Raw genomic sequence first — 27,984 nt, 5'->3', positions numbered from 1 at the left:
ATTCACTCAGTAATCCAAGGGCAAGGGGTTTTGTTTTTGGTTTGGTTTGTTTGTTTCTTTCTTTGTTTGTTAACACTTTGGCAGCAAAACTATTGGTTGCATTAATAACAAATGGGGTTTATAGATTGCCAGTGATCCAGAATAGATCTGATTAGATTTTGGGAACAGTAGGTCAAAGTTAAAAAATTTTTATGCATTTTTGAAATCTTTTTTTCCCCCCTTTTACTTAAAATGGGCAAAACTTGAAATGTCTGTAGCAGTAGGTTGATTTTATATCAAATTGGATTTATAGATTGCCGGTGGCCCAGAATAGATGTGGTTACATTTTGGGAAAAGTAGGTCAAAGTTAATGTCTAATGAATTTTTAAAATCTTTTTGTTCCTCCCATTTACTTATAATGGGCAGAATTTCAAATGTCTGTAAAAAACATCAATTTAGTTTCAATTCACTTCAAACTTGGCACGTATATGTAGGTAATTGATATGATGACATCAGCACATGCATAGACATGATGGCAGCTGGATCGATGCCAGAATATGCAACAATATGCGTGAGGTGGTGTTTGTTGTGCCTGGCACCACTTGTTATTACAATACTATGATTATCAGTTTTTATTTATTATATTACAGTTTGTATGCAGGAGGATGACAATGCAGGGATTTTATATATTATAACCAAATATTTTTGATGTTTAATTGTATGTTCATCACTTTGTCCGTATCATATACACTCAACAAAAATATAAACGCACCACTTTTGTTTTTGCTCCCATTTGTCATGAGCTGAACTCAAAGATCTAAAACTTTTTCTGTGAACACACAAGGTTTATTTCTCTCAAATGTTGTTCACAAATCTGTCTAAATTTGTGTTAGTGAACACTTCTTCTTTGCTGAGATCATCCATCCACCTCACAGGTGTGGCATATCAAGATGCTGATTAAACAGCATGATTTTTGCACAGGTGTGCCTTAGGCTGGCCACAATAAAAGGCCACTCCAAAATGTGCAGTTTTATCACACAGCACAATACCACAGATGTCACAAGTTTTGAGGGAATATGCAATTGGCATGCTGACTTCAGGAATCTCCAGCAGAGCTTTTGCCTGTGAATTGAATGGTCATTTCTCTACCATAAGCCATCTTCAAAGCTGTTTCAGAGAATTCATGAAGAAGACTGTGTGAGGAAAATGGTGGTCACACCAGATACTGACTGGTTTTCTGACCCCCCTGGACCACCCAATACAGTAAAAGTGCACATTTTAGAGTGGCCTTTTATTGTGGCCAGCCTAAGTCACACCTGTGCAATAATCCTGCTGTCTAATCAGCATCTTGATATGCCACACCTGTGAGGTGGATGGATTATCTCAGCAAAGGACAAAGGAGAAGTGCTCACTAACACAGATTTAGACAAATTTATGAACAATATTTGAGAGAAATAGGCCTTTTGTGTACATAGAAAAAGTTTTAGATCTTTGAGTTCAGCTCATGAAAAATGGGAGCAAAAACAAAAGTGGTGCGTTTATATTTTTGTTGAGTGTAAAACAAAAACCTGATCATTTCTGACTGCATCACTAACGACTTTAATCTTTATCTTTTATTCTTTATTCAGTTTAAGCGGCTGCGATTTGACAGAGATCAGCTGTTCTTATCTGGTCTCAGTCATGGAGTCCAGTCCCGACCATCAACACTGGACAAAACTGGACTTGAGTTATAATCCAGACATACTTGATTCAGGAGTCCAGCTGTTTTGTGCTGGACTTCAGAGGTCAAACTACAGACTGAAATCTCTGAGGTCAGTTCGCTAAGTATGAATGTTTTGTACCTTTTGTCTTTGTCCAAGGTTAAAATATATTAAAAACCCAATAAAAAGAAGTTAAAAACACAATAAAAAAGAAGTTAAAAACCCCCCCAAAAATTATTTTTACCCAGAGAGACCCAAACATCAATCAATCAAATCACTATCAATCAAAACCATCTACTGATGTTAACTGTTTAATACTAATCCTATCAAACCATGTAAATAACTGGTCTGAAATACAGTTTATCATCTTTTCATGGTCATCAGATATGACCTGTTTGGATGTTCAGAGGCTCCATACTGAATGTGGAAACACTGTCATCTTCTACAACATTGATTCACCAGTAAAACCCAAGGAGTCTGATAAATGAAAATGGATGGAGCCACTGGATTTATGTTCAGTTAATTATAGATTTTACCAGAAAGTCACTTTTTCTTGAGTTGTTTCTGTGTCTGATATAATACCCCTGAACTTTAATCTGAGGTTTTACATGATTAGAGAATTAAATATAGGAAAATACTAATTTAGACTGGAAAAAAATGCAAAATACAGAAGATAATATTATAATAAATGGTGATAAATCACATTAAAGAAAGTTAAATATAGAGGAAAAAAACTATTTTGGAGCTGTCACAAAAGTAGCACTGGGTGTTTATGGGTTAAAACCCAATAAAAAATAATTTAATAAACCAATAAATAGAGGCTTAAAACCCAAAAAAAAAAGAATTTGAAAACCAAATAAAAAGAATTTAATAGATCAATAAAAAGAAGTTAAAAACCCAATAAAATTAATTTCAAAAAAGGATAAAAATAAGCTTAAAACCCAATAAAAAGACATTAAAAAAACAACAAAATGAATTTAAAAACCCAATAAAAATAATTTTACAAAATAATAAAAGAAACTTAAAACCCAATAAAAACACATTAGAAACCCAAAAAACGACCCCCCCAATAAAAACAAGTTCAAAACCCAATAAATAAATAAATTATGTATACTATATTACTACAGCTTGTTTAACTCTGTCACAACGGCAGGAACAAAGCTGTGTTTGTACTGTGAAAACTCCATAAATGAAGGCCTGACGTATGTCCCACTAAAATCTAGATGTTTAAAAAGCATGTTAATGAGAGTGATGGTGGCATCCTCTACTCACAAATGCCACCTGGTTCAGATCATATTTAAGAAACAAACTGAAACACTTTTCTGAAGCTGTCATCTTAAAGCTCTTCCACTGTCCCCACATACATTTACATATGTTTTATTCATTTATTTATTGGCTTCAGAGTCTGGTTTCAACCAGCTTTATATAAAGTGTCATGAGTTAATTTTTGCTATGATTTGGAGCTATATAAGTAAAAACTGATTTGATTTGATACATGAACACTGTTATCATAGCATTTATATTAAACCTAATAAAGACCAAACTCACTTTTCCAGGTACTTCTAAATCCATCAGTACATTACCACAAAAAATAAACTAAATTATAATTATGTCATATTTAATAAAATTAACCAGACTTTTCTACAGGGTGGGGAAGCAAAATTTACAATATTTTGAGGCAGGGATTGAAAGACAGTGTATGACCAATTAGTTTATTGAAAGTCATGAGAATGTATTTGCCACAAGAAAACTGACATAATAGAAAATGTTTTTATTCTATGTGTCCTCCTTCTTTCTCAATAACTGCCTTCACACGCTTCCTGAAACTTGCGCAAGTGTTCCTCAAATATTCGGGTGACAACTTCTCCCATTCTTCTTTAATAGTATCTTCCAGACTTTCTCGTAATAGTTTTGCTCATAGTCATTCTCTTCTTTCCATTATAAACAGTCTTTATGGACACTCCAGCGATTTTTGAAATCTCCTTTGGTGTGACGAGTGCATTCAGCAAATCACACACTCTTTGACGTTTGCTTTCCTGATTACTCATATGGGCAAAAGTTTCTGAAAAGGTATGGATAATAGTGTTAGGTATGATTATGACATCAGTATATGTTTGGTTTCAAAACAACTGACGTAGTGCCTGCTGAGAAAAAACAACTAAATGTTCATTGTAAATTTTGCTTCCCCACCCTGTAATTAGAACTGTGTGTAAGTTTGGAAGTTTTACCTGGAAGTATCAGGGAAAATATTTAGTATGTGTATTATTTCATGAAGTTCAGTAACTTCTGGTAAATTGTGTGGGTGTGTGTGTCCTGTTTTCTGAAAGGGCTACCAGTAGGTCACAGCAACCTGGCAAATTGACAGAACTTTGGAAACCTTAGTGGTGAGAGTCGAGAAGACCGGAAGCTCTCACAGGCACATTTCCAAAGCATTCTAAGAGTTTCATTAATAACATAACATCATGTACATCTGCACCATTTGGCAAAGGAGTTTATCACGTATGCATCAGATCACTCCTGTATAAAACCCCTGTTGAATAAAGAATGAGAGAGATTCCCTGAGACCATGCCGAAGTCATGGTTTCTTCATTATTTTAGCCACAACAGAAGGAACAAAGTACAGATACTTCAATACTTTACTTTGGTGTAGCTTTTCGCTATCTGTACATTACTTTAGTATTTATTTTTCTGATGACTTGTTACTTTAACTCTACATTTTAATATCATTCAAATATCCACATTCTACACCTTACATTTTCAGACTCAGAACTTTATTTTTAATTCATTTGAGATGAGATGAATTATTATTTTTATTTGGCATCATTGTGCATCTCCACAATATTATAAATGATTTCAACATATAGATAGAACAGATGATCCCTTAGTTAACAACACGCACACACACACACACACACACACACACACACACACACACACCTATATAGGTGTGTGTGTGTGTGTGTGTGTGTGTGTGTGTAACCTCCTGAGACCCAGGAAAGTGAAAATTTTAGCTTTTTTTTCACATTAAACAATTGTCTTGATTGGAAACTGCATAATGTAACAGTTTTTCCAGATACATTTTTACATTATTTTAAAATTTTGAATGGAATGTCCTTTGTGATGGACAGCATTTTTTAAGTAAAACTGTCAAACTTTTGTCTAGCCTGGACAGCCATCCAGCTTTCTCAGTGAGAAATCCATCTGGAATCGTGGGGCTTGAATCCAAATGTTAAGGCGGGACCAACAAGTGCTGAGTAAACCGACAGATAAGATGGATGTGACATAATTATGCGACGAGCGGATCCCTAATATCAACAAACCTCAGCATGTTTCCATCATGGCTTGTAGTGGTGGTGGTGGAGTAGAAACTTTGGTGAATGATTACTGTCGCTTTTGTCAGAGAAACTTGAGAATACAAAGGGTGTAATCTGTAATTCAGTCCTTATTTTTGATTCAAGTAAACAACTGGCAACTGTTGTAAAGAGATTTGCGGACTTGGAACTGACTTTGACTTGCAACAAAAAGAAGTCAGTGTGTATGGCAGATTGCAAAACACCAGCCCCCCAGACTTGTGATTGGTCGGTATAGAATGGGTCTTGCATATTTCACATTTGCACAATTCCATCTGGTTTTCTCAGTATTGAATAAACTGAGAAAACCAGATGGCTGGACATGATAACTTTTGTCCCCTACAAAAGACAAAAATGCATAGTGTGTGTGTGTGTGTGTGTGTGTATATATACAGGGTGGGGAAGCAAAATTTACAATGAACATTTAGTTGTTTTTTCTCAGCAGGCACTATGTCAGTTTTGAAAGCAAACATATACTGATGTCATAATCATACCTAACACTATTATCCATACCTTTTCAGAAACTTTTGCCCATATGAGTAATCAGGAAAGCAAACGTCAGAGTGTGTGATTTGCTGAATGCACTCGTCACACCAAAGGAGATTTCAAAAATCGCTGGAGTGTCCATAAAGACTGTTTATAATGGAAAGAAGAGAATGACTATGAGCAAAACTATTACAAGAAAGTCTGGAAGATACTATTAAAGAAGAATGGGAGAAGTTGTCACCCGAATATTTGAGGAACACTTGCGCAAGTTTCAGGAAGCGTGTGAAGGCAGTTATTGAGAAAGAAGGAGGACACATAGAATAAAAACATTTTCTATTATGCAAATTTTCTAGTGGCAAATAAATTCTCATGACTTTCAATAAATTAATTGGTCATACACTGTCTTTCAATCCCTTTCAATCAAAATATTGTAAAGTTTGCTTCCCCACCCTGTGTGTGTGTGTGTGTATATATATATATATATATATATATATATATATATATATACATTTCCATCCACCCATGTCTTTCTTGTCCTCATCTATAAACATGATCATGTCTCACTGAATTTACATCATTTATTCTTTATTCAGCTTGGTGAGGTGTATGTTGACAAAGACCAGCTGTCCTTCTCTGGCCTCAGCTCTGAAGTCCAATCCTTCCCATCTAACAGAACTGGACCTAAGTGAAAACCCAGATCTGAAGGATTCAGCAGTGAAGATACTTTGTTCTGGTCTTCAGAGTCCAAACTGTAGACTGGAGACCCTGAGGTTAGTTCACTCTTCACACATTTTTTGTCCATAACCTCATGTATGGTGCAAATTGATGTAATCACCAATCATCAGGGTCATGGAAAATATCCACTGAAAGTTATTCATTGTATAATATAAAGTCTTTTCTTTTAAGAGAAGTAGGGGTATGATCCTTTATATGGATTAAACAAGAGAGACAAACAAACCAAACAGTGTTTTGAAGGATTATTTTTCCTCAGAAACCAGTTGAACAAAGAATGACTCCTATCTCTGTTTTAAAATAATCAAGTCTCAAAGGTGCATGATGGTCTATATCTACTTCAAATATTTCCAACCTGGGCGGTTCATGTTTGTTTGTTTTTTTTGCTTTTAACTGTTCTCAATAAACCATAACAAAAACAAGTATAAAAACAAATTTAACAGTCAATGATTGTTGTATGAATATGGTACACATATACCATATTATGATATAAAGCAAAAATAAGAAATGTAAATAATAAAAAGCTTTAATATGTATTACTCTGATAGTTCCGATATTGAGCTGCGCTTTTAAAAACCAAAATATTAATGAATGTAATCTGCATCATGTCTTCTTCTTACTCAGATTGAGGGAGAGCAGCTTGTCACAGATCAGCTGTTCTTCTCTGGCCTCAGCGCTGAAGTCCAATCCCTCCCATCTCAAAGAATTGGATCTAAGTAACTGCAAAATGTTCAAGGCTTCAGGGGTGAAGCCGCTGCGGGATTTACTACGGAGTCCACATTGTCAACTTCAGATTCTGAGGTCAGTTCACCGCCTGCTTCCTTTTGTGCACCTTAAACAATAACTTAAACCAGTACATTTCCAAAACCGAGTCTGTTTTTGGGTGTCACAATGTTATATAAATGCTGAAGTTAAATTGATTGTGTTCAGTTCATTCATGTGACATTTAAAGTTTACAGAATGAAAATAATACAGATTATATAGTGAATTGTAAAGGAAAAACTGTTGCATCATGATAAAACAGACTAATAACACTGATCAACCCATGAACCAGCAGAGGTTTCATAGAGGCTAAAGTTGGATCTGATGTGTAGCATGTCTAAAAGGAAATCATGAGCATAACAGAACAGAAAAAAACAGAGGAAACAAGGAAGACATGCACAGAAACATGACAGTTTGTATATTTCATCCTTAGTTTCACTAAAGTTAAAGACAAAACAGTCACAGTAACTGGAATCCCAATGAGTGATGTTCAGAAGACAGAGGACACGTCAGAGTCTATAGAGTCCAGCGGTGGGTCTATGATGAGTGACCGGTCCAAAGATCCTCCTCTACACTCTGATCAGGAACCTGGACCCTCAGAGAAAAGGTACCATCACTACTAAGAGCTTTACAAACCACTTCGGATCTTTAATTCATAGCGGACAGAAAATAATGGAGAATCCCCCTCACTGAGGTCTTCAGTAGGAGCTGATGTGACTGATGTTACGTCATTCATGTTTCATTCTCATATTTGATTCTTTAATTCCACCACTAATTGTTACTACTTCCTGTTTCATGTCAGTTTATTCACACTGTAAAAAATGACTGTAGAATTAACACCAAAAAGCTGTAAAATTGCAACATGAAAAACTGTAAGTGACAATACAATGCAAAGTTGTTTATTTGAAAAGATTTTTGTGTTAACGATTGAATCAAATATAGCTGTACTTTTTACAGGAAGAGTATGGGAACAAAACCAGATTTGTATGTAGAAATTATGTATTTCTATTGTTTTAGAAAATAAAACTGTAAATTGAAAAAGAATGTGATGCCGTTTAAATTGCAAGACCATAATGTTGAAATAATGGCCTATTTGCTTTTTTTTTTTTTTTTTTTTTTAAATAAAAAAGTAAACATTTAACAATGTAACATTTTAAATTTGTAAAGTAATGGGTTGGTAGAGTTGGTAGAGCAGCTCGTCCAGTAACCAAAGGGTTGGTGGTTCAAATCCTGGCTCAGACTATCCATAAGTCAAAGTGCCCATGGCAGACACTGAACCCTAAATTGACCTGGTGGCTTTGGATACCATGAAGTATATTTACAGTTGGATGTGTTTTTTACAGTATTGTTCTGGAAACCACAGCTGCCAGTTTTTTTTCCCATAAAAACAACAGGATATTTTTTACAGTGCATATCTGAACTCAAAAGTCCACTTTAGCCACAGATGTCTTAGGCCAGGGGTGTCCAAACTTTTTTTAAAGAGGGCCAGATCTGATAATGTGGAGATTGCCAGGGGCCAGTGGTCCCTTCAGACGTTTTTTAAACAGTAAAAATTACATATAAAAGCGATAATTTTAAAAACAACTTTATTTTCATTGTCAAAATATCATTTTTTTAAAATGCCAATGTAACCAAATCTAAGCCACTCAGGTGTGAACAAATTAAAAAAAACCAAAACATTTCTGCCTTCCTTTCACATCTGGAGTCAGATAACATAGAACAAACCATGTGGAGTATCTTAAACGTCCAAGAAGTTGATAAAAATCTTAACCCCACATTCATTTTAAACATGACTTGTATGAGTAATCATTACTCATATATTACTCAGTAATGTAAAGTCTGTTAGCGTTTAAGATGAAAACATATGACTCTTACTCTTGTCTTTCACAAAATCATTCAGAAAGTAATATTTTGTGTCACATCTACAAGTACATAACACCAGCAGTTAGAGGCAACTAACCTGGCAACTTGGTAGCCTTCCTTGGTGGTGAATTCATTGAACTCCCAGGTTCACATGAAGAGTCACTGTTGTGAGTTTAAAGCAGCTTGAATTTGCTTCACTTTTTCGGAACGCTCACTCCCTGCTAGCTTGTCGTATGTGTTAGCATGTTTTGTCTGCTAGTGTGTCTTTACATTGAATTCCTTAAACAAGGCAACAGTCTCTTGACAAATTAGGCAAACACAATCACCTCGATTTTCAGTGAAAAAAATTTGTAATTCCCATCTCTCCTGGAAGCGGCGGCCCTCACTGTCAACTTTCGTTTTTTATTTACAGGCACCATGGTTAGAAATTAGCGAAAAGGGTTCACGGCAAGGTCACAGAGCCAGATAGAGTTAGAGTGGTGCTGCCACCATGAGGTGAAAGGAGAAACTGCATTTTGAACCTTTTATGATTCATGTACTCGGTTCAACAGTCCAAGTGGGCCATAAATAATATAATATAAAACTGAAGCTGTGGGCCGTATAAAATCTGACCGCGGGCCGTGATTGGCCCCCGGGCCGGACTTTGGACATGCCTGTCTTAGGCCCTATCCCAATTCACCCCTTACCCCTTCCCCTCCATTTTGCACGTTCATGTGAAGGGGTAGGGATGTCCCGATTCTCAATGAGTCGGAGGAAAAGGGCTAAGGGGAGCGTTGTTTGGCCCTCGAAACTGAGATTTTTCAGGACCACACTATAAACGGAGGGGTATGAGAAATCATTGGCAAAAAACTGCAGCAGTGTGATGAAAGAAACACAAATGTATGTATTTTCTTCATAAAGTTAAACTTAATCATTTGATCGACTGTTTAATGCCGTTTCAATGTGTTACAGATTGCATTTCTGCGGTTTGCGTTTGATAGCTGCAAAAAGATGCCCAAAGCCCATGCAACAGAGGCGGTTACAGCTGCTGATGGCATGGTGCAGTCTTTTGGAAACAAAGTTGTCACATCTGTTTATAGTGGCATTGATGACTGCTGATGATGCAACAGGTCTCGAAGGGTTGTCTTACTTCATGGGGGAATGTTTCAGCCCCTGCCCATTGGAACTCCGTTTCAAAGGGTATAGGCCAGGAGCCAGGTCCAGCCCTCAGGATGTTTTTTGGTACCTTTTTTTCACTATTATTTCCTGTTATCCCATACATCACCAGTTGATAACCTCCACCCCCAACTCCAGGCCGTTTGGCCTCAGGGGCCAAAAAAAAAAACTTTTTGGGAAAAGCTTCAGGCAAAATGATGTAATTGCATATATTAGGGAACTGCAACCGCACAAACGGTCAGATGTCTAAAATTTTGCATGGTGTATCCTGACAGGGGAAACTATCAGAATAATCTTCTGGGGCTTACTGCCTTTCTATTTCCAAATATCACCCTCAGAGTACCCCACAAGACAAAAAAATGTCTGTCTGCCTGACAAATTGTCATCAAAGGTAATCATTTTCAAGCATTTTATTATACATATCACTGCCTTATTTGTAGGCTTCAATTTAAGTCCAAGATGACCTTTCTATCTAGAAGATTACACCTGCTATGACCAAAGTTCTCCTGTGTACCTCAAATCTGAGAAAACAGAACATTCTACCCTTCCAAATGGAATTAAGCATGTTTTCTTGCGTCTGAACAATATCTTAAAGAAGGGTTGAGACTTGGGTTATACTACTATACTATCTGAAGGTAATTACATGAAAAGTGAATGTTACACTCCCTGGTGGGCCAGGGTATCAGGGTGCAACATACAACAACAGAATAAGCAAAAGAGGGTTCAGTCACACAAACCTGGTACCCAAATAAGAGATTTATTGAAGAACAAAGTCCAGGCAACACAATGAATAACAATGACTCAAGTGTGCAGTCTGTTATCAAGAAGCCAACCATCAACAGAGACGACATTACTGACAATGATACTATGGATGGGAAGATTATCCAATACGTATCGATACACCGACACACGCGTGCACGATCCGAGTGCACCGGTCGAGAAGCTGCGAGTAAATGAAAAGTTTGGAATGATATCGCAATGTATCGGTTACTGAATGTTTGTATCGATAAAATTTGATCAATCAATAGATAGATAGAGAGAGAGAGAGCGAGAAAAGTATATCAGTCATATCACTCTAAACACTTGCTGAAATTAAAAATAATAATAGTCGACTGACTTCGACATTAAGCATGAAATGTATCTATTAAACAAATTATTAAATAAACATTATACTTAGTAGCATATACTCTGGACCTGTTGATGTCCATGGTACAAAATGAATAAATGTTTTGCCAGTGTTTTTATATTCAATTTATTTTTATGAAACATTTCCATTACACCCTTTTTCCAGATAAATAGCTCTGACCCAAGGCCTAGACCCCACCAGACCTCTGAAGGTGTGCTGTGGTATCTGGACCACAGCAGATCCCTGAAGTCCTGGAAGTAGAAGTGGACCTCCATGGATCAGATTTATTTGTTCAACACCTCCCACAGATGATCAATGGTGCTGAGGTTGGGATGTCCTTCCTTAGTCCATTTTTGGTCAGTACTAACCACTGCAGACCAGGAACACCCAACAAGACCTGCAGTTGTGGAGATGCTCTGACCCAGTCATCACCGTTACAATATGAACCAGTGAAATTATGACCCAGGGTCATAACAATAGATAAAACAAATAATTAGTGATTATGTAATAATTTTTCACCTCATTATGTAATAACACTGCATTTTGTAATAACTTATTACATATTGCAACAGTTATTACAAAATTCGGGTGTAGCACTTTTTTTTTTTTAGAAAATGTTATAATCTGGTGCATTATGTAATAAACTATCGAAAAACCAATGAAATTGATGCCTTAATTGGAAAAACCATCATACCAGCAGAACAACATTAAGCATTCCAGCTTAATTAGAATTCATTCTTTAAAACTAGTAGGATGTTTCAGTGGTCAAACCTAAATCAAATATAACCGTATTCATTATAATGAAGAATGTGTTTGCAAGCTAGAGACAAAAGCTGCACTAATTAAGTATTACTATCAAAATGTGGAAAAGTTTATTACAAAATGCGAGAATTTTGTTTCAAAATGCGAGAATTTTGTTTCAAAATGCGGCATGTTATTACAAAATGTGGCGTTATTTCATAATGAGGTGAAAAATTATGACATTTACATAATGTGGCACTAGAGAGCTGATTAGTGTGTATCTGCTGAATGTAAATGTTCTGTAAATGCTGTCAGTTAATTTGGTTAATCTGTTGTAAACATTACATTTTCTTCTACATTAAATGGTAACTTATGCCATGTTTTCATCAAAGTGGATCTATTCTTACAGAGACATGTTTTTTGTTTTTTTTTTACCTACTGAACGCCGGTTTGCCAGTGAAAACAAACTTAACAGACTGACACACTATCGAGTCTAGCTTATGTGCACTTGGTTGACTGAATGAAATCAGGGGATGTTCCTCCTGGAACGCTTGCAGCCATCCTCCATCCTCCTGGCAGGATTTGCAGGAGAGGATTTCCTTCTTATCTCATTGTGCGTAGACTTAGTAGTCGCTCCTTTGGTTTCCATTTCCATTTGTAACGTTCAGGGTCGGGGGTTTATCCTTTTACCACCCTATGACATAATATGAAGGGGCTTTTTAAAATGGGATTGAACTGGTGCCATGCATGTAGCCTTATACTTATCCTGATCATTCATCCGATGCCATTCAAGTCCCCCGCGATCAGTACAATCTGGATAATTAGGAAACCCTATTTTCCACGGTTCAGCTTTCCCACAAAGGAGCACCCTGTCAGTTCAGGGGCTGCTGCTTTCATCTGGGTTGGTTTACACAAAACTGAAGGACACTAAGGATGGTACTGAATCATCCCTGGCTGGCACTTAACCCCATGATGACCCCCGCGCTACCTGAAGCACAAAGCGAACAGGACTAGTGTTTTAACATCATATGGAGTGAAACAAAGTGTGCGCATTTCAACTGAACAAAAAGAAGAATCCATTGTGAACAGTGTCGGCCATTTCCTCAAGGCCCTTCAAACAGATTAGTTATGTTTAGCCTTGAAAATCACTGCATCAAATGTTGTTGCTTGTGTTACCATTTGCAGGATTTCACTTCAAAATTGATTTGATGTGCAACACTACCAGTCTTCTCCTTCACCAGCTCCTGGGAGAACCATCTCTGCATCTGCTAAAGGTTTCACTGTCCTCATAGGCTGGTTTCTAATTTTATTTGACATTTTTCTACATTTATATATTTTGGGGGGCAGCTTTATTATGTATCATCATAAAGATTTATCCTTTTTATCAGACCCTTCAAGTTTTATTTGAGAGTTTTTCATGAACTGACAATGTGGGCAGGGAGTGCATGAGAGCAAAGAAAGTTTTTTTGTTTGTTTTCCAACAAGTTGATAGTTTAGACATAGAAGAATCTTTTATGGCAAGCACTGCTATTCAGGTAGGTGTAATAATGTGCAGAAGGCAGCAAAAATGAAAGGATGTTTATTGATCTCAGTAGAGAAATTTAGCATTTTCTATTTGGGTGTGCACACATTCAGTGAAATAGACGGACCTCTGCATACGGAGTGAACGGCGAGGAGAATGACTGACGGGGGAGCAGCGGTATCTCTGCGAGTGGTTTGTCTACATGGATGCATACAAATGCAAGATCTTACGTATGAACACAGAAGGGGAGACGCAGATAGACAGACAGACAGAGGTACAGCATGGTAGTGGTCCTGCATACTGAGTGTAATTTACATACAGCCAGAAGGACTGAGAGTCACTGAGGCAAAGAGCAGCGGACAGCGGGACAGACGGAGAGGTAGCATGATGCTGCATACAAACACTCAGCAAAAACCCAGAACAATACCAGGAAGACTGTCTGAACAAGAAGAGCGAGAAAATTAAATACCCTAAGAGCAACCACAGCAGCAGAGGTCCCATGTCAAAGCTGTTGTATGGTGCATGCTTATCACAGTAATAAACATTTATCGGCTAAAATTTCCTTAAAGTAAAAAATGAGAAAAAAAAAAAAAAAGTTGTAAGAAATGCATAGAACTGTGTTGAAATAATGCTAATACATTTGTGCACAGACTACTGATATTATTTGACAGCTGAAGCTATATTTTCAGAAATATTGGATTTTGAATAGCACGTGTATGTGAAAACTTTTGCTGGTGGACGGACGTGACATTACCCATGATGCTCTGGTCAGTACCAGTACTTTATTAGTAATAAACTTATATACTTACTATTGCTAATTCTCCTCTTATTCATAAATGTTAGTATTGTGGATCTAAAACAATAACAGCTGACACAAAAACACAAAATGTGGCAGTGGACGGATGTGACATGGTTGTTCCGGATCCCATCATACTGATGCTCGGCAGCCATGTCACCATTTACACTAATGATCCCTGTGCAAAAACTAGGATCAGAATTATTTATTGTATAGTTTATCATCATACTAAAGAGTAAATAACAATATAGAATTGTTATTTCTTTATAAAAATGTTTATTATTAGAAAACTGTTGATTTAAAAAGTGACGTGTGACATTCTTAATGTATGTATTTGTGTAACATAAGCAGGATGGATCAGCACCATACTCCATACTGAACCTGTAAAAATAAAACGTGATATGTAGTATATAATCTTGTAAGAAAAAATGTGGAATCTAAAAGAATAGAATATTTGTTTTTCAGGTAAATTCAGTTAAAATATAACTTGGCCATTTGTGACATGAAAATATAGCATTAATTGTGATGAAATTGGACATTTTTGAGCTGAAAACATAGTTCATATGACCATCAACATGTTGCAACAGAACTGAAATCCTGTAAATTCACATAACTTGCATTTACCAACACAAAGTTCCTTTGGGGATTCACTTATATTGATTTCTTATGCACAAAGACAGAAATAAGACCTCTAAGCAAATTTTAGCCAGTATATAAACACAGACTATCCTGTCAGAGTGAATATACATTTGTTTTCATCTGCACTGTGTACATGGTGAGTGAAAAGTAACTAGGCATTAAAAATTGATAATAAAATCCATATTCCGATTACAAATGTATTGAAACAAATGATACATGTTCTTTTTTACATGGGAAAATGAAAGTATCTTCATATTTCAATGTAAGCACTGGTGCCATCAACCAGTGTCCTCTAACGGCCAGGGACGGAATGAACAACTTTTCCATTGATCCTCAAATTGCACGAATATAACTTGTGCATAAAAATGTTTCTAATGGAAAAACGATAATTTTGCCAAAACTCTTGTTTTTTCGATTAAAGTTTATGCGCTGGCAAGAGGTGGTGTTTCAGGTGTAGTGCTAATTGTGTATCATGCAAAACTGCATTGGAAAGACCTTTTTCCGCAACTAGAGTCACATGAATAAAAAAAAACGGATGTTGACGGACAATGCAACAAGCGAAGAAGAAGAGTTTTAAAAGAAACCAGGAAACCCAATCATTTTTTAATTTAGTACAGGATAAAGGGGTAATATACAGTATACTAATAATGAATATATTTGTAAATCAACACGATATTTACATTTGTCGCCTTGTTTATGGAATGACTTCTCATGTCATCTCGCGATAAGTAAACAAATCATCGCATTTGTGATGTAATAGAAAAACCGACATTACACAATTCTGTTTTTTCGACATTTAGTAAATATGGGTAAAGTTTTGCTCATATGTCCAGTAGAAAAGCAGCTATCGGCTAGCTTCCTCAGGGGGGTCCTCCACACTGGGAGCTGTGTCTGGTCTGCTAGTGGGGGTACTGTCCTTGGGTCCCTTTGGCCCGGCTGGCTGGGGGTCCTCCCTTCGATGTGGGGGTCCACCTGTCTGTCGGAGTCGGGGGGCCTGGGTGCTGGTCCCCCCGATGGCACGGCCTGCGGCTCCTCCCAGTGTGGACGGCCCCAGAGGTGGCATTTCCTTGATCCTCAGTGCCATGCCATGTCTCCCTGTTGTGTGCGTGTGTAGGTGTGTTGGCGTGTGTGTGTGTGTGTGTGTGTGCGTGTCTAGTATGGAGGGTGGGAGGGAGGGGTTTTCTTTGTAAATGTTTTTCTGTTTTTATTGTGTAATTGTTTTTAATTCTGTAAAGCACTTTGTGTTGCATCTGTGCATGAAAAGCGCTTTATAAATAAAGGTTGATTGATTGATTGATTGATTGATATCGAGAACCTCCTGAATCCGTGTCTCCATGTCCTCCAGTGTACAAGGTTTTGTCTTATACACAGGGGCGTCGCTACCAATTGTGGGCCCCATGAAAGGTAAATGTTGTCGACCCTTTCATAAAGTTCAGTATCTTGTTGATCTGTCGGAGCAGGGGGTGCGGTCCATAAATAATGTCACCTACGCTAGCGTTAAAATGAAACTGAAACTTAACATGCTTTCAACGTCCCCCTCTTGATTTCTATGCCTCTCTACAGCGGATCTTGCACGAAATTTTCACAACTTCTAGTCTGTATCCACCGGACCCCCTCCACTGCTCTATGGACCCCCACAAATGCTGGGCCCCATGAATTTGTCATGTTCACCCCACCCACCCACCCACCCACCCACTTTATCAGCGCCCCAGCTTGCTCATCTCTTCTTTTGTGTAACCCCACAGATAAAAATCACATGGAGTGAGATCTGGACTTCTTGGAAGCCATTCATGAGGTCCGCATCGTTCCATCCAACGTCCTGGAAAATGTTGGTTTTAACCACGCATGCACAGTCAGAGCAAAAATTTCAGGGGTGGTGCACCATCCTGCATGAATATCAGGTCACCCATGTTATCCCTTCCAGACACTGTCCACACTTCATAGCGTACTGCTATCTTAGCTCACTCCTGAACAGTCGAGTGACCGGCTTTCTGAAAAATAAGAAATATGACAATAACAAGAAATCCCCATTAGTGTTGTCTTTTTAAAAATGTTTTCGTTATGGCTTCGGTGATACTAAAAATTCTGTAAGCGATTACTAATGCCTTGTTACTTTTCACCCACCCTGTATATTAATTTGAATAAACACTTGTGGTGAAGTGCTGTGCTGAAAAAGAAATTATCTGCCAATCAAATGAGCATTACATTATCTGTGTTTGGTCCATTTTTCATGTGTGTGTTATGAAATGTGTGGTACTACTTCTAATGTCTGATTTAAAAGTAATTTAGCCAGATGTGAGAGGTGTGGAAAACATATTTCCTGTCTTTCTTATTTTATTCAGGAGAAATGCAGAAAGTGAAATACAAATTAAAGTGGTGATTCGGCCAGGATGAATTACACTTTTCTTTTTTTTTTTGCCTTCTATCTTTATGAGAAAAACACATTTGCTCCACATCTATTGTGATTTTAATAAAGACATCTGAGGGACAGCGTGATGACCAATGAGGATAATTTACATGAAAGGCAGGAAGACGGACACTTTCATATGCAAATATTCAGCTTCCTGTAGAAACTGCAATACGTCTATTTTAAAAAGCCCAGATATCAAAATTCTAATGAATTCAAGTCCAGGAAAACTAAGACTGAACTTTACAGCTTTTATTCAGTGTTTCCGAGCTATTTTAAATACTTCACAGGTTTGTTTTATACTGCACATTAAATAAAACTGATACGGATTTTAAACATTCAATTAATGGAGTGATTTCAGTGAAATTTCATCCCTTTTTTTTTTTTTTTTTTTAGTTTTAAACAGTTGAATATTGACTGGTTATCCAAAAAATGTGAAAACATAACAGCTTTGACTTTTTGTCACACTGTGAATACATGTTGAGCAATTGAATTGGTGGTAAATTTGGTTAAATTTGTGGATACCCCTGATGTAGGCTGTGGCTTTTATCAGGTGTTTCACATTTTCATGCTACTATGGTTGAGTAGTCAGCCCTTTTACTGGGCCACCAGTCTCTCAAATGAGGGAGAGAATTAACTCTTATCTACTGAATTAACTATTAAGACCAATGTGTCCCATCAGGCATTAGACATGAAAAGTCATGCGCTGCAGTGAATGGTGTTTGGAGCATTAATGGTATTTAAAGGCGTTTTCAGACTGGGTATCCAGATCTGTGCTGTACCTGGATACGCTCCCACTTTTCCCACAGATGTTGTGTTCACAAGCACATACTGCGGCCTGTGCCCAAGAATGAGTGGGTGTTAAAGGGCCGAAGCAGTAGGCGGCGGTGTGGAAGGAATTCTGTAGCTACCCAACAAATGCGAAAGTGACAAACCCTTATGTCATCGACCGAGTGACTGTTCTGCTCACAGGCTACTTTTCTATCTGTTAGCCTGTTTGAGGCAAAGAGAAGAAGAGCGACCTTCGTTGTCCCTGATATATCACTGAGTGGTTCTGTCGATGAGGCGAGCCTGTGCCACGCAGATCCAAGGCTTTTTCAGGAGACAACAGGAGCGTGTCTATGGTCTTGTGGTGATCAGGTCACTTCTGGTGTCAGGTACAGATCACCTTCACATGGCGATGTTCCATACTGGAATCCACTCAGACCGTACCCAGGACTACCTTTTTTTTTTTTTTTTTTTTTAACCCTAACCCCAACAGAGGTGGGAGAAAAGGGGAGAAGAGAGTGGCAAAGACCCCCACAGGAGAACACCAACAGGACCACTAAACCCAGGACTACCTTCTAAGCAGGACTCGGGTACAGTACTCATGCATGGAACGTTTGCATTCACATTAACCCTTTCATGTATGAATTATGAGAACCTTAATCAAGATTTTTTTTCCGGAGTGTTTTTATTCCTCTTTAGGCATGAAAAAAACAATGTGATTTTTTTGTTGTTTTTTATGTTATGAACTTCTTTTCCATGGTGCTACAAAAATGTCCACTCAGCTGAACACCGTTCATTTAATTTTTTAAGCAAAGTAACATGCATTTACTGACATACTGTGTGAAAACTATGAAATAAAAGCATTTTTGACCTCCTGAGACCCAGCAATGCATTTTTGTCCTCTGTAGGGGACAAAAGTTTGACAGTTTTACTAAAAAAAATGCTGTCTATTGTAAAGGACATTACACTATTTATTTTTTTTTTTTTTTTAATTATTAAAAAAAAAGTCTCGGAAAAAAAAACTAACAAAAAAAAAAAAAAAACCTGTTGCATTATGTAGTTTCCAATCAAGATAATTGTTGGAAATTAATTAATGGAAAATAGCTAAAATTGTCACTTTCCTGGGTCTCAGGAGGTTAAAGGCGGCCATGCACTGTGCGATTATTTTGATCGTTGCACGCAGCTCCATCTCAAACTGTGCGAATCAGTCGTACGGTCAGGCTCACGATTCCTGTTCTCACACTGTACGGACCGACGCTCGTATGCGACCTGACTGCTCACACTGTAGGACCATACACCACAGGACGCACGACACGTTTGAGTGTTGGATCCGGAAATACAACGTTAAAATACCAAGGATTCCGTAAAAGTGCATAGACGATTGTGCATTGGCGTGAGTCATGAAATGATAGTGCTAAACAAAAACGAACAAGCTGCTTTTGTAATATGTGCCATTATCTGCGGGGAATCAAAAAAGAAGAAAAGACAACGATGTGTTTGGTGTAGGCATTGGTTGGCCAGACTTGGACAGTATGGGCTGTCATTCTACAGCAAAGAGAACAAGAGGTAAGCTGCAACAGCCAAACTGCACTAGGACAATAGCCAGCTACTGTTAGCTTGTACACTACTGTACGCATCTGTGTTTGCACATGCACAGTGTGAGAATTTGAGGCACATCGGTTCGTTCACTGCTTTGACAGTACGATACACTCACGAGGAGCGAGCAGGATTTCAAACAGCTCCGTTTTCCTTGCGAACACACGATTGCTGGTCGTGAGGTGGTCGTTAGGTGCTAATCGCTTCTCTTTACCCCATGTACACTGTACGAAGCACGACACACGATTAGAGGCACATCGGGCCCGATCCCAGAAATAGTCGCACAGTGAGAAATCGTCTCTAAACTCGCACAGTGTAAGGCCGCCTTAACGCTGCTAATCTGATGTTTTCTCACATTTTAACACACTATAATACTAGTTATTACTCACTCAGATAATATGAAAAAAAAACTGTTAATTACAGTCTAATAACAATTAACAATTGATTTAGATAAAAGAACAGCAAAGTTACAGTAATGGTCTGAATGTCAGTGTATGATGTATAAGTATCCACTGTGTTGGCTGATCTGGAACTAAAACAACAAAACCCATGAATATATAAGAGAACAGCTGGAGAATAACTGTCCACTGTAGTGACCACTATGCATGAAAGGGTTAATAAAATGAAGTGGACTTTAGGGTCCAATGTACTCGGATACAGACTGGGATACCCAGTGTGAAAACGCCCTAAGAAGCTTAAAAAAGGCCAAACTATAATCATTGTACATTGTAATGAGAATGTTTTTATTGCTTACCTCTGTTCAGTTTCTGTTACATTCTTTTGCTAATTCGACCTGTAGTAAAGCACAATCTGCGCTAATCCCATTTGAACTAAATGAGCTGATCCCCCTCTGAACCCAAATCAGAACCTGACCAGTGTTGTACAAGTTACTTACAAACTGTAATACCTTACAAATTACTTGCTACTGTTATTTAAAAGTAATTCCTTACTTTACACTATTACTTGTCTCAGAATTGTAATGCATTACATGACTCATGTATTACTTTTGAGTTACATATAGACCCTCGTCATAAATGGTGCATGTGCAGTAGAATCCAACGCTTGCATTTTTAGAAATATTCTACATGTTCAAACAGGCAGTGTGGTGCCGAGGACGCCGGTAGATAAATCTGCAATTGATAAAGAATTCTAACTAGTCCTTGAAACATTAGCTTACGATGTCGTTGCTGATCACAGGGATCATGCTAATGCTAACTAGCTTCTGTAAAGCAGGGTTAGGGTTAATAATGAGCATACGTCCATGTGGACAATGGACTGTCTTCTGCCGTCTGCACCCACTGGCTGAACACCAACAGGAAATAGAACTTTCTTGCCACATTTCTGATTCCTTAAGGTCTCACGGTCTTGCTGTTTTCTTTTTATTTATTTTTTTCATTTGAGCAATTAACCCATAAAGACCCAAACATCCACTGTTGACCAAAAGCATCTACAGATCTAAACTGTTGATTCACTTATCAATATAAATAATTGGGGTAAAATGCAGTTTGTCGTCTTTTCATGGTCATCAGATATGATCCATTTGGACGTTCAGAGGCTCCGTAGTGAACATTCAAACACATCTTCTATGAGATTGATTCACCAGTAAAACCCATGGAATTTGGTCAGTGACAGTGGATGGACACACTTGGTTTATGTCCAGTTAATGCTATACTTTACTGAAAAAGTCACCTTTTCTTCAGTTTTTTCCTGTTTTGATACAATAACCTTTGACTTTACTCTGAGCCTTTATGAACATCTTCATAATCACTCAATTAAACATAGAAAAACAGATGATTTTCAATGGAAAAAAATGCAAAATTCAGAGGATAATATTATAATCAATTGTGATAAATCACTTAAGAAAGGTTAAATAGAGAAGAAAATTCATTTGGGAACTGCCACAAAAGTCACACTGGGTCCCTATGGGTTAAATTATGGGCGAAAAGTGTGTTGTAACCCAAGCACTATTGAACATGTACCAAGTAAAATATTACTGAAAACTATCTGCATTACAGCAAAAAGTAATATGTTACTGTAATGTATTACTTTTGTAAGGTGTTACTCCCAACACTGTACCTGACTAAAGGAAAAGCTATTAAAGTTTACAGGCTCCATTACTGACTGACAAAATTTTCTTTCATTCTTTTTTTTTTTTTTTTTAATTAATTAATTTATTATTTATTTATTTTTCCAACATTGAAGATGCAGATTTTAGTTTCTGAATATCTAACCAAATTGCACATGATAAAGCAACAACTCGTTTCTTTCAAGACCATTTCCTCTACCTGTAGACATTTTCACTCCTTATCCTGCTTCATCTGACTTCAAGGTTTTTGGCCAAAATGCTTTTCTGCTAGAAGACCCTGAAGGCTACCTTTCCCACTATCCCAGAGACCACATTAAGAGCTTATTGATTGAAGCAAAATGACAGTGAACATTGACATTACTTCGATTCACTTGAGGCAGCTCGTGGCAAGTAAAGGGATGAAGTTTTAGGAGATGAACTTGGTGTGATTCTTCTAGACTGGGATGTTATTTCACTGAGGCACATGCTTGGGAAATACTTAAATATCACAGCTGTGATTTGAGATGATTGTTTTTGTTTTCTCTGTTACAGTTACACTGTAAAAAAAAAAAAAAAATCCTGTTGTTTTTACGGAAGAAAAACTGGCAGCTGTGGTTTTCAGAACAACACTGTAAAAAAACACATCCAACTGTAAACATATTTACGGAGTAACATGTAGATTTAACATTTTAAACATGTAGATTGAACATTTTAAACATGTAGATTTAACTGGTAAATGGACTGCACTTATTTAGCACATTTTCTCCACCTTCATGGTGTCCAAAGCACTTTCCAAAGCCACCAGGTCTGACTGGGAGCAATTTAGGGTTCAGTGTCTTCCATGGACACTTTAACCCTTTCATGCATAGGTCACTACAGTGGACAGTTATTCTCCAGCTGTTCTCTTGTATATTCATGGGTTTTGTTGTTTTAGTTCCATATCAGCCAACACAGTGAACACTTGTGCACCATCCCATACACTGACATTCATACCATTACTGTAACTTTGCTGTTCTTGATAAACCTGATCTGCAGTGACATGTTTGAGTGTAAATCAATTGTTGTTTGTTAGACAAAAAGGTTTTTTTTTTTTTTGCATATTATCTCCATGAAGTGAGTAATTACTAGCATTAGAATATGTTAAAATGTGAGAAGACATCAGATTAGCAGCATTAAAAATGTTTCTATTTCATTGTTTTCATCTCACTTTCTGATATTGGGTTTTAAACACGTTTCTTTACTTCAAAAATTAAATGCATGGATATTTTTGTGACTCTATAGAAAAAAAAAAAACTCGATCGCATTGTTTTTTTCATGCCTAAGGAGGAATAAAAACACTGAAGAAAAAAATCTTGACTAAGGTTCTCACAATTCATGCATGAAAGGGTTAACATATGGACAGTCTGAGCCAGGATTCAAACCACCAACCCTTTGGTTATTGGACGAGCTTCGCTACCAACTCTACCAACCCATTAATGTACAAGTTTAAAATGTTAAATTGTTAAATGTTTACTTTTTTTTATAACTTTTTAATTATTAAAAAAAAAAAAAAAAAATATGCTGTTATTTCAACAGTATGGTCTTGCAATTTAAACAGCACCACATACATTGTTTTTGGTATTTACAGTTTTATTTTCTAAAAACAATAGAAATACATCATTTCTACATACAAATCTGGTTTTGTTCACGTACTCTTCCTGTAAAAACTACAGCTATATTTGATTTAATCATTAACACAAAAATCTTTCCAAATAAACAACTTTGCATTGTATTGTCACTTACAGTTTTCTTATGCTGCAATTTTACAACTTTCTGGTGTTAATTGCACAGTCATTTTTTACAGTGTAGTTCTGCATATAAAAAGACACAATAAAACCATGCCAGGTCAGACTACAGAGTCTAAATATGATCCATTATGCCTCATTATTGTGAGTTTGAAAGTATAATACACTGAACAAAAACATAAACGCACCACTTTTTTTTTGCTCCCATTTTTCATGAGCTGAACTCAAAGATCTAAAACTTTTTCTGTGTACACACAAGGTTTATTTCTCTCAAATATTGTTCACAAATCTGTCTAAATTTATGTTAGTGAACACTTCTCCTTTGCTGAGATCATCCATCCACCTCACAGGTGTGGCATATCAAGATACTGATTAGACAGCATGATTTTTGCACAGGTGTGCCTTAGGCTGGCCACAATAAAAGGCCACTCCAAAATGTGCAGTTTTATCACACAGCACAATACCACAGATGTCACAAGTTTTGAGGGAATATGCAATCAGCATGCTGACTTCAGGAATCTCCACCAGAGCTTTTGCCTGTGAATTGAATGTTCATTTCTCTACCATAAACCATCTCCAAAGCTGTTTCAGAGAATTCATGAAGAAGACTGTGCGAGGAAAATGGTGGTCACACCAAATACTGACTGGTTTTCTGACCCCCCTGGACCACCCAATACAGTAAAAGTGCACATTTTAGAGTGGCCTTTTATTGTGGCCAGCCTAAGTCACACCTGTGCAATAATCCTGCTGTCTAATCAGCATCTTGATATGCCACACCTGTGAGGTGGATGGATTATCTCAGCAAAGGACAAAGGAGAAGTGCTCACTAACACAGATTTAGACAAATTTATGAACAGTATTTGAGAGAAATAGGCCTTTTGTGTACATAGAAAAAATTTTAGATCTTTGAGTTCAGCTCATGAAAAATGGAGCAAAAACAAAAGTGGTGCGTTTATATTTTTGTTCAGTGTAATTGCTTGATATTACAGACAGTGGTTGCAAAGTTCTTTTCTGGTCAAATGTTTTCCTTTTTGTCTTGATAGCTAGAGTTAAGTTTTGAAATTTAAGCTTACAAATTTTGCCTTTAATGCTTTATTTCTCCCCAAATACATAGTGTAACTTAAAGCTCTCTAAATGACCTGAGTTCATCTAACTGAATACAATCAATGTGTACGTTTCAGGTTTAATAGTGAAAACAAATGGATGCAGGGATACAATATAAGAGACTTCCATCCACATGTTCCTGCTATATGACCTTATTTCTATAAATAGACTTTTTTTTTTTTATATTTCTCTATGACTGTGCCAGTAAATGAAGTAAAAGATCCACCAGCCCTCATAATCATTCCTTCTTTTCATTCCTCTTCAGCTAAAGAAAGTAGTTAATGACCTCTCCCACTCTTCTCCATCTTTTGCTTTTTCTCTTTCATGGGCATTGCACAAAAGGCCTGACAGAAGGAAAGAATCCGCTCTCAAATACTCTTCTATTTTCCTCTCACCACATCGGCACAAAGGTGCTGTACACCATGAATGGAAGCTTGAACTGAGTGGAAAAGGTTGAAATGGTTTTGAAGGAAAACGGAGAAATTTGAGCTGAGCAACTGACAGGCAGTGAAAGAGACAGCTATGGCTCTCAGAAACAGGACAGTGGGGGCTTTAGCACGGGACTTCTTACAGTTCATTACATGAAAAGGCTGCAGTATGTTCTAGAAAAACTTGGTTAAATTGTATTTTGTGCTTTGGTAGAAACATTTCTTCTACTTTTAGAAAAGGAGGAGTAAACTGTGATTGTCCACACTAGAAAAAAATGACAGCTTTGAAAAATACTACTAGTACTATGAGTGGTATTACACACACACAAGGATTAGGGTCCTCACTGAAGGAAAATATATTTCAATAATGAAGTCGTAATATTAATAGAATAATGCTGACATTTTTAACCCTTTCATGCATGAATTGTGAGAACCTGAGTCAAGATTTATTTTTTGAGTGTTTTTATATCTCCTTAGCCATGAAAAAAACAGTGTGATCAAGTTTTTTTTTTTTCTGTGGAGTTACAAAAATATCCATGCATTTAATTTTTGAAGTAAAGAAACATGTTTAAAACCAAATATCAGAAAGTGATATGAAAACAATGAAATAAAAACATTTTTAATGCTGCTAATCTGATGTCTTCTCATATTTTAACATATTCTAATGCTAGTAATTACTCACTTCATGGAGATAATATGCAAAAAAAAAAACTTTTTGTCTAACAAACAATTGATTTACACTCAAACATGTCACTGCAGATCAGGTTTATCAAGAACAGCAAAGTTACAGTAATGGTATGAATGTCAGTGTATGGGATGGTGCACAAGTGTCCACTGTGTTGGCTGATATGGAACTAAAACAACAAAACCCATGAATATACAAGAGAACAGCTGGAGAATAACTGTCCACTGTAGTGACCTATGCATGAAAGGGTTAAATGCAAAAAAAGTCCAGTTAGAGAAAAGAGTGACGGAAGAAAATCATTACTAGAATAGATAGATATTTGAAGAAAAAAACTGGAATTTTATAACAATAAAGGAGAGTCTCTTCTGGTAAATGACGTACTCAGGGCATACCCATAAATTACAATTTAACCCTTTCATACATAGTGGTCATTCCAGTGGACAGATATTCCACAGCTGTTCTCTTGTATATTCATGGGTTTTGTTGTTTTACTTGCATATCAGCCGACACAGTGGACGCTTATGCATCCTCCCAAACACAGTTCATACAATTATTGTAACTTTGCTGCTCATGATAAACCTGATCTGCAGTAACATGTTTTAGTTTAAATCAGTTGCTAATTGTTATTAGACTGTAATTAACAGTTTTCTGAAACAAAAAGTTTTTTTGTTTTTTTTGTTTGTTTTTTTTGGCATATCCTCCTGAGACCCAGCAATGCATTTTGTCCTCTGTAGGGGGCAAAAGTTTGACAGTTTAACTTAAAAAAAAATGCTGTGCATTACAAAGGACATTCACTAAAAAATCAATCAATAAATAAAAATTATTTTTAAAATGTATCTGAAAAAACTGTTCCATAATGCAGTTTCCAATCAAGACAATTTTTTAATGTAAAAAAGCTAAAACTGTCAAATTCCTGGGTCTCAGGAGGATATTATCTCCATGAAATGAGTAATAACTAATATTAGAGTATGATAAAATATGAGAAAACATTAGAGATTTAGCAATCAGCGGCATTAATTTTTTTTTTTTTTTTTTTCATAGTTTTCACACAGTAGATCACTTTCTGATGATGAATTTTAAATACATGTTTCTTTGCTTCAAAAATTAAATGCATGGTGTCCAGGTGAGTGGACATTTTTGTGATTCCACAAAAAATAGGTTCATTAAAAAAAAAACAAAAAAAAAACATTCATTTGCATTGTTTTTTTCAAGCCTAAAGAGGAATAAAAATACTCAAGAAAAAATATTGACAAAGGTTCTCATAATTCATGCATGAAAGGGTTAATATAGACTTGTAACAAAAATAATGAAATACTCAGTGTTTTGGAATGTGGTAAAATTGAAAGATATTCATGAATTGGAATTTCAGATGGTACATTTAACTGTTGAATTATTTTCTTCTTAAGCAAGCAGCGTTTTACTTGTACAATAATGACTTTATTCTCATAATATCTGGAGTTCCAATAAAAAAAAAAAAAAAGTCATTTTATGAGAATAAAGTCATTATATTTCAACAAAAAGGCAATAATATCACTTATTATGGGAAAAACATTTGATCAAGGTAGCAGGCCCGTCGCAGGGAGTTTCAAACAGGTGTTGTTTTAATTTCTTCTTGATGTCATTTGAACACCATGGACTCAGTAGCACTGTGAAAAGTACACAGCAAACACAGGGAAAACAAACACAGTGTGTAGTCTCACAAACAATTCACACTTCATATTTCACAGTAGTACACATATTCAGTCATAACCGTACCTCACTCCGTTCTCCAAGGGCGCTATTTAACGTCTCGGACAAAGCCCCCCTTGCTAACTTACTCTTTAGCTCCGTCTACATATCATAGTATTTTAAACAGGACAAATATAGAGGTACACGGATAATGAGGTAAATAAAAGGTATATAAAATGTTTCTGACAGGTATAAATAACCAATTTAATTTTTACATTTTTCCGCACCTCCGAATCTGTGGGTTTACAGCACGAGGGAAAAGCAGGAAGTTTGACTTAATAAAAAGACACAAAGAAGAAAACGTGAGACCTTCAAAAAAAATCACATGCCAAAGAAGGTGCTGTAGGACCACAAATCCAATTACTGTACATTAATATGAATGAGTCAGTGTAAAAGCCATTTACAATCAAGTTTTCATCCTTCATAATTATGAGATGAGCTGGTATGGAGCAGTTGGATATTTCAGTTCATACCTTAGTTTCTTGCAATGTTGTAATAGTAATAATTTCCAAAGTTTAGGGCTTGTCTCCACAGAAATGAAAATCTTTCTTTTTCATTTTAAAAAAGG

At 36.7% G+C, this 27,984-nt stretch overlaps 1 protein-coding gene across 3 annotated transcripts in view; it reads left to right on the top strand.

Moving 5' to 3' along the window:
• The window catches only part of LOC115434684 (NACHT, LRR and PYD domains-containing protein 3-like), a 45,195-nt gene extending 33,826 nt beyond the window's left edge, over positions 1–11,369 (top strand). For 2 of the 3 annotated variants that reach the window (XM_030156762.1, XM_030156764.1), the window contains 4 exons: positions 1,608–1,790; positions 6,109–6,285; positions 6,872–7,048; positions 7,443–7,932. In XM_030156762.1, coding sequence (XP_030012622.1) covers positions 1,608–1,790; positions 6,109–6,285; positions 6,872–7,048; positions 7,443–7,632 — 727 coding nt within the window. In that variant the 3' untranslated portion in view covers positions 7,633–7,932. Of the gene's footprint in view, positions 1–1,607; positions 1,791–6,108; positions 6,286–6,871; positions 7,049–7,442; positions 7,933–11,318 lie in introns of those variants that run through there. The other variant, XM_030156763.1, reaches the window with a different exon arrangement.
• Positions 11,370–27,984: the final 16,615 nt, after the last annotated feature.

Source organism: Sphaeramia orbicularis, chromosome 15 (genome assembly GCF_902148855.1).
Source record: "Sphaeramia orbicularis chromosome 15, fSphaOr1.1, whole genome shotgun sequence".
NCBI classification, from domain to species: Eukaryota; Metazoa; Chordata; class Actinopteri; order Kurtiformes; family Apogonidae; genus Sphaeramia; species Sphaeramia orbicularis.
The sequence above is the reverse complement of the archived record's forward strand: the minus strand, read 5'-3'. Positions and strand labels throughout refer to the sequence as shown.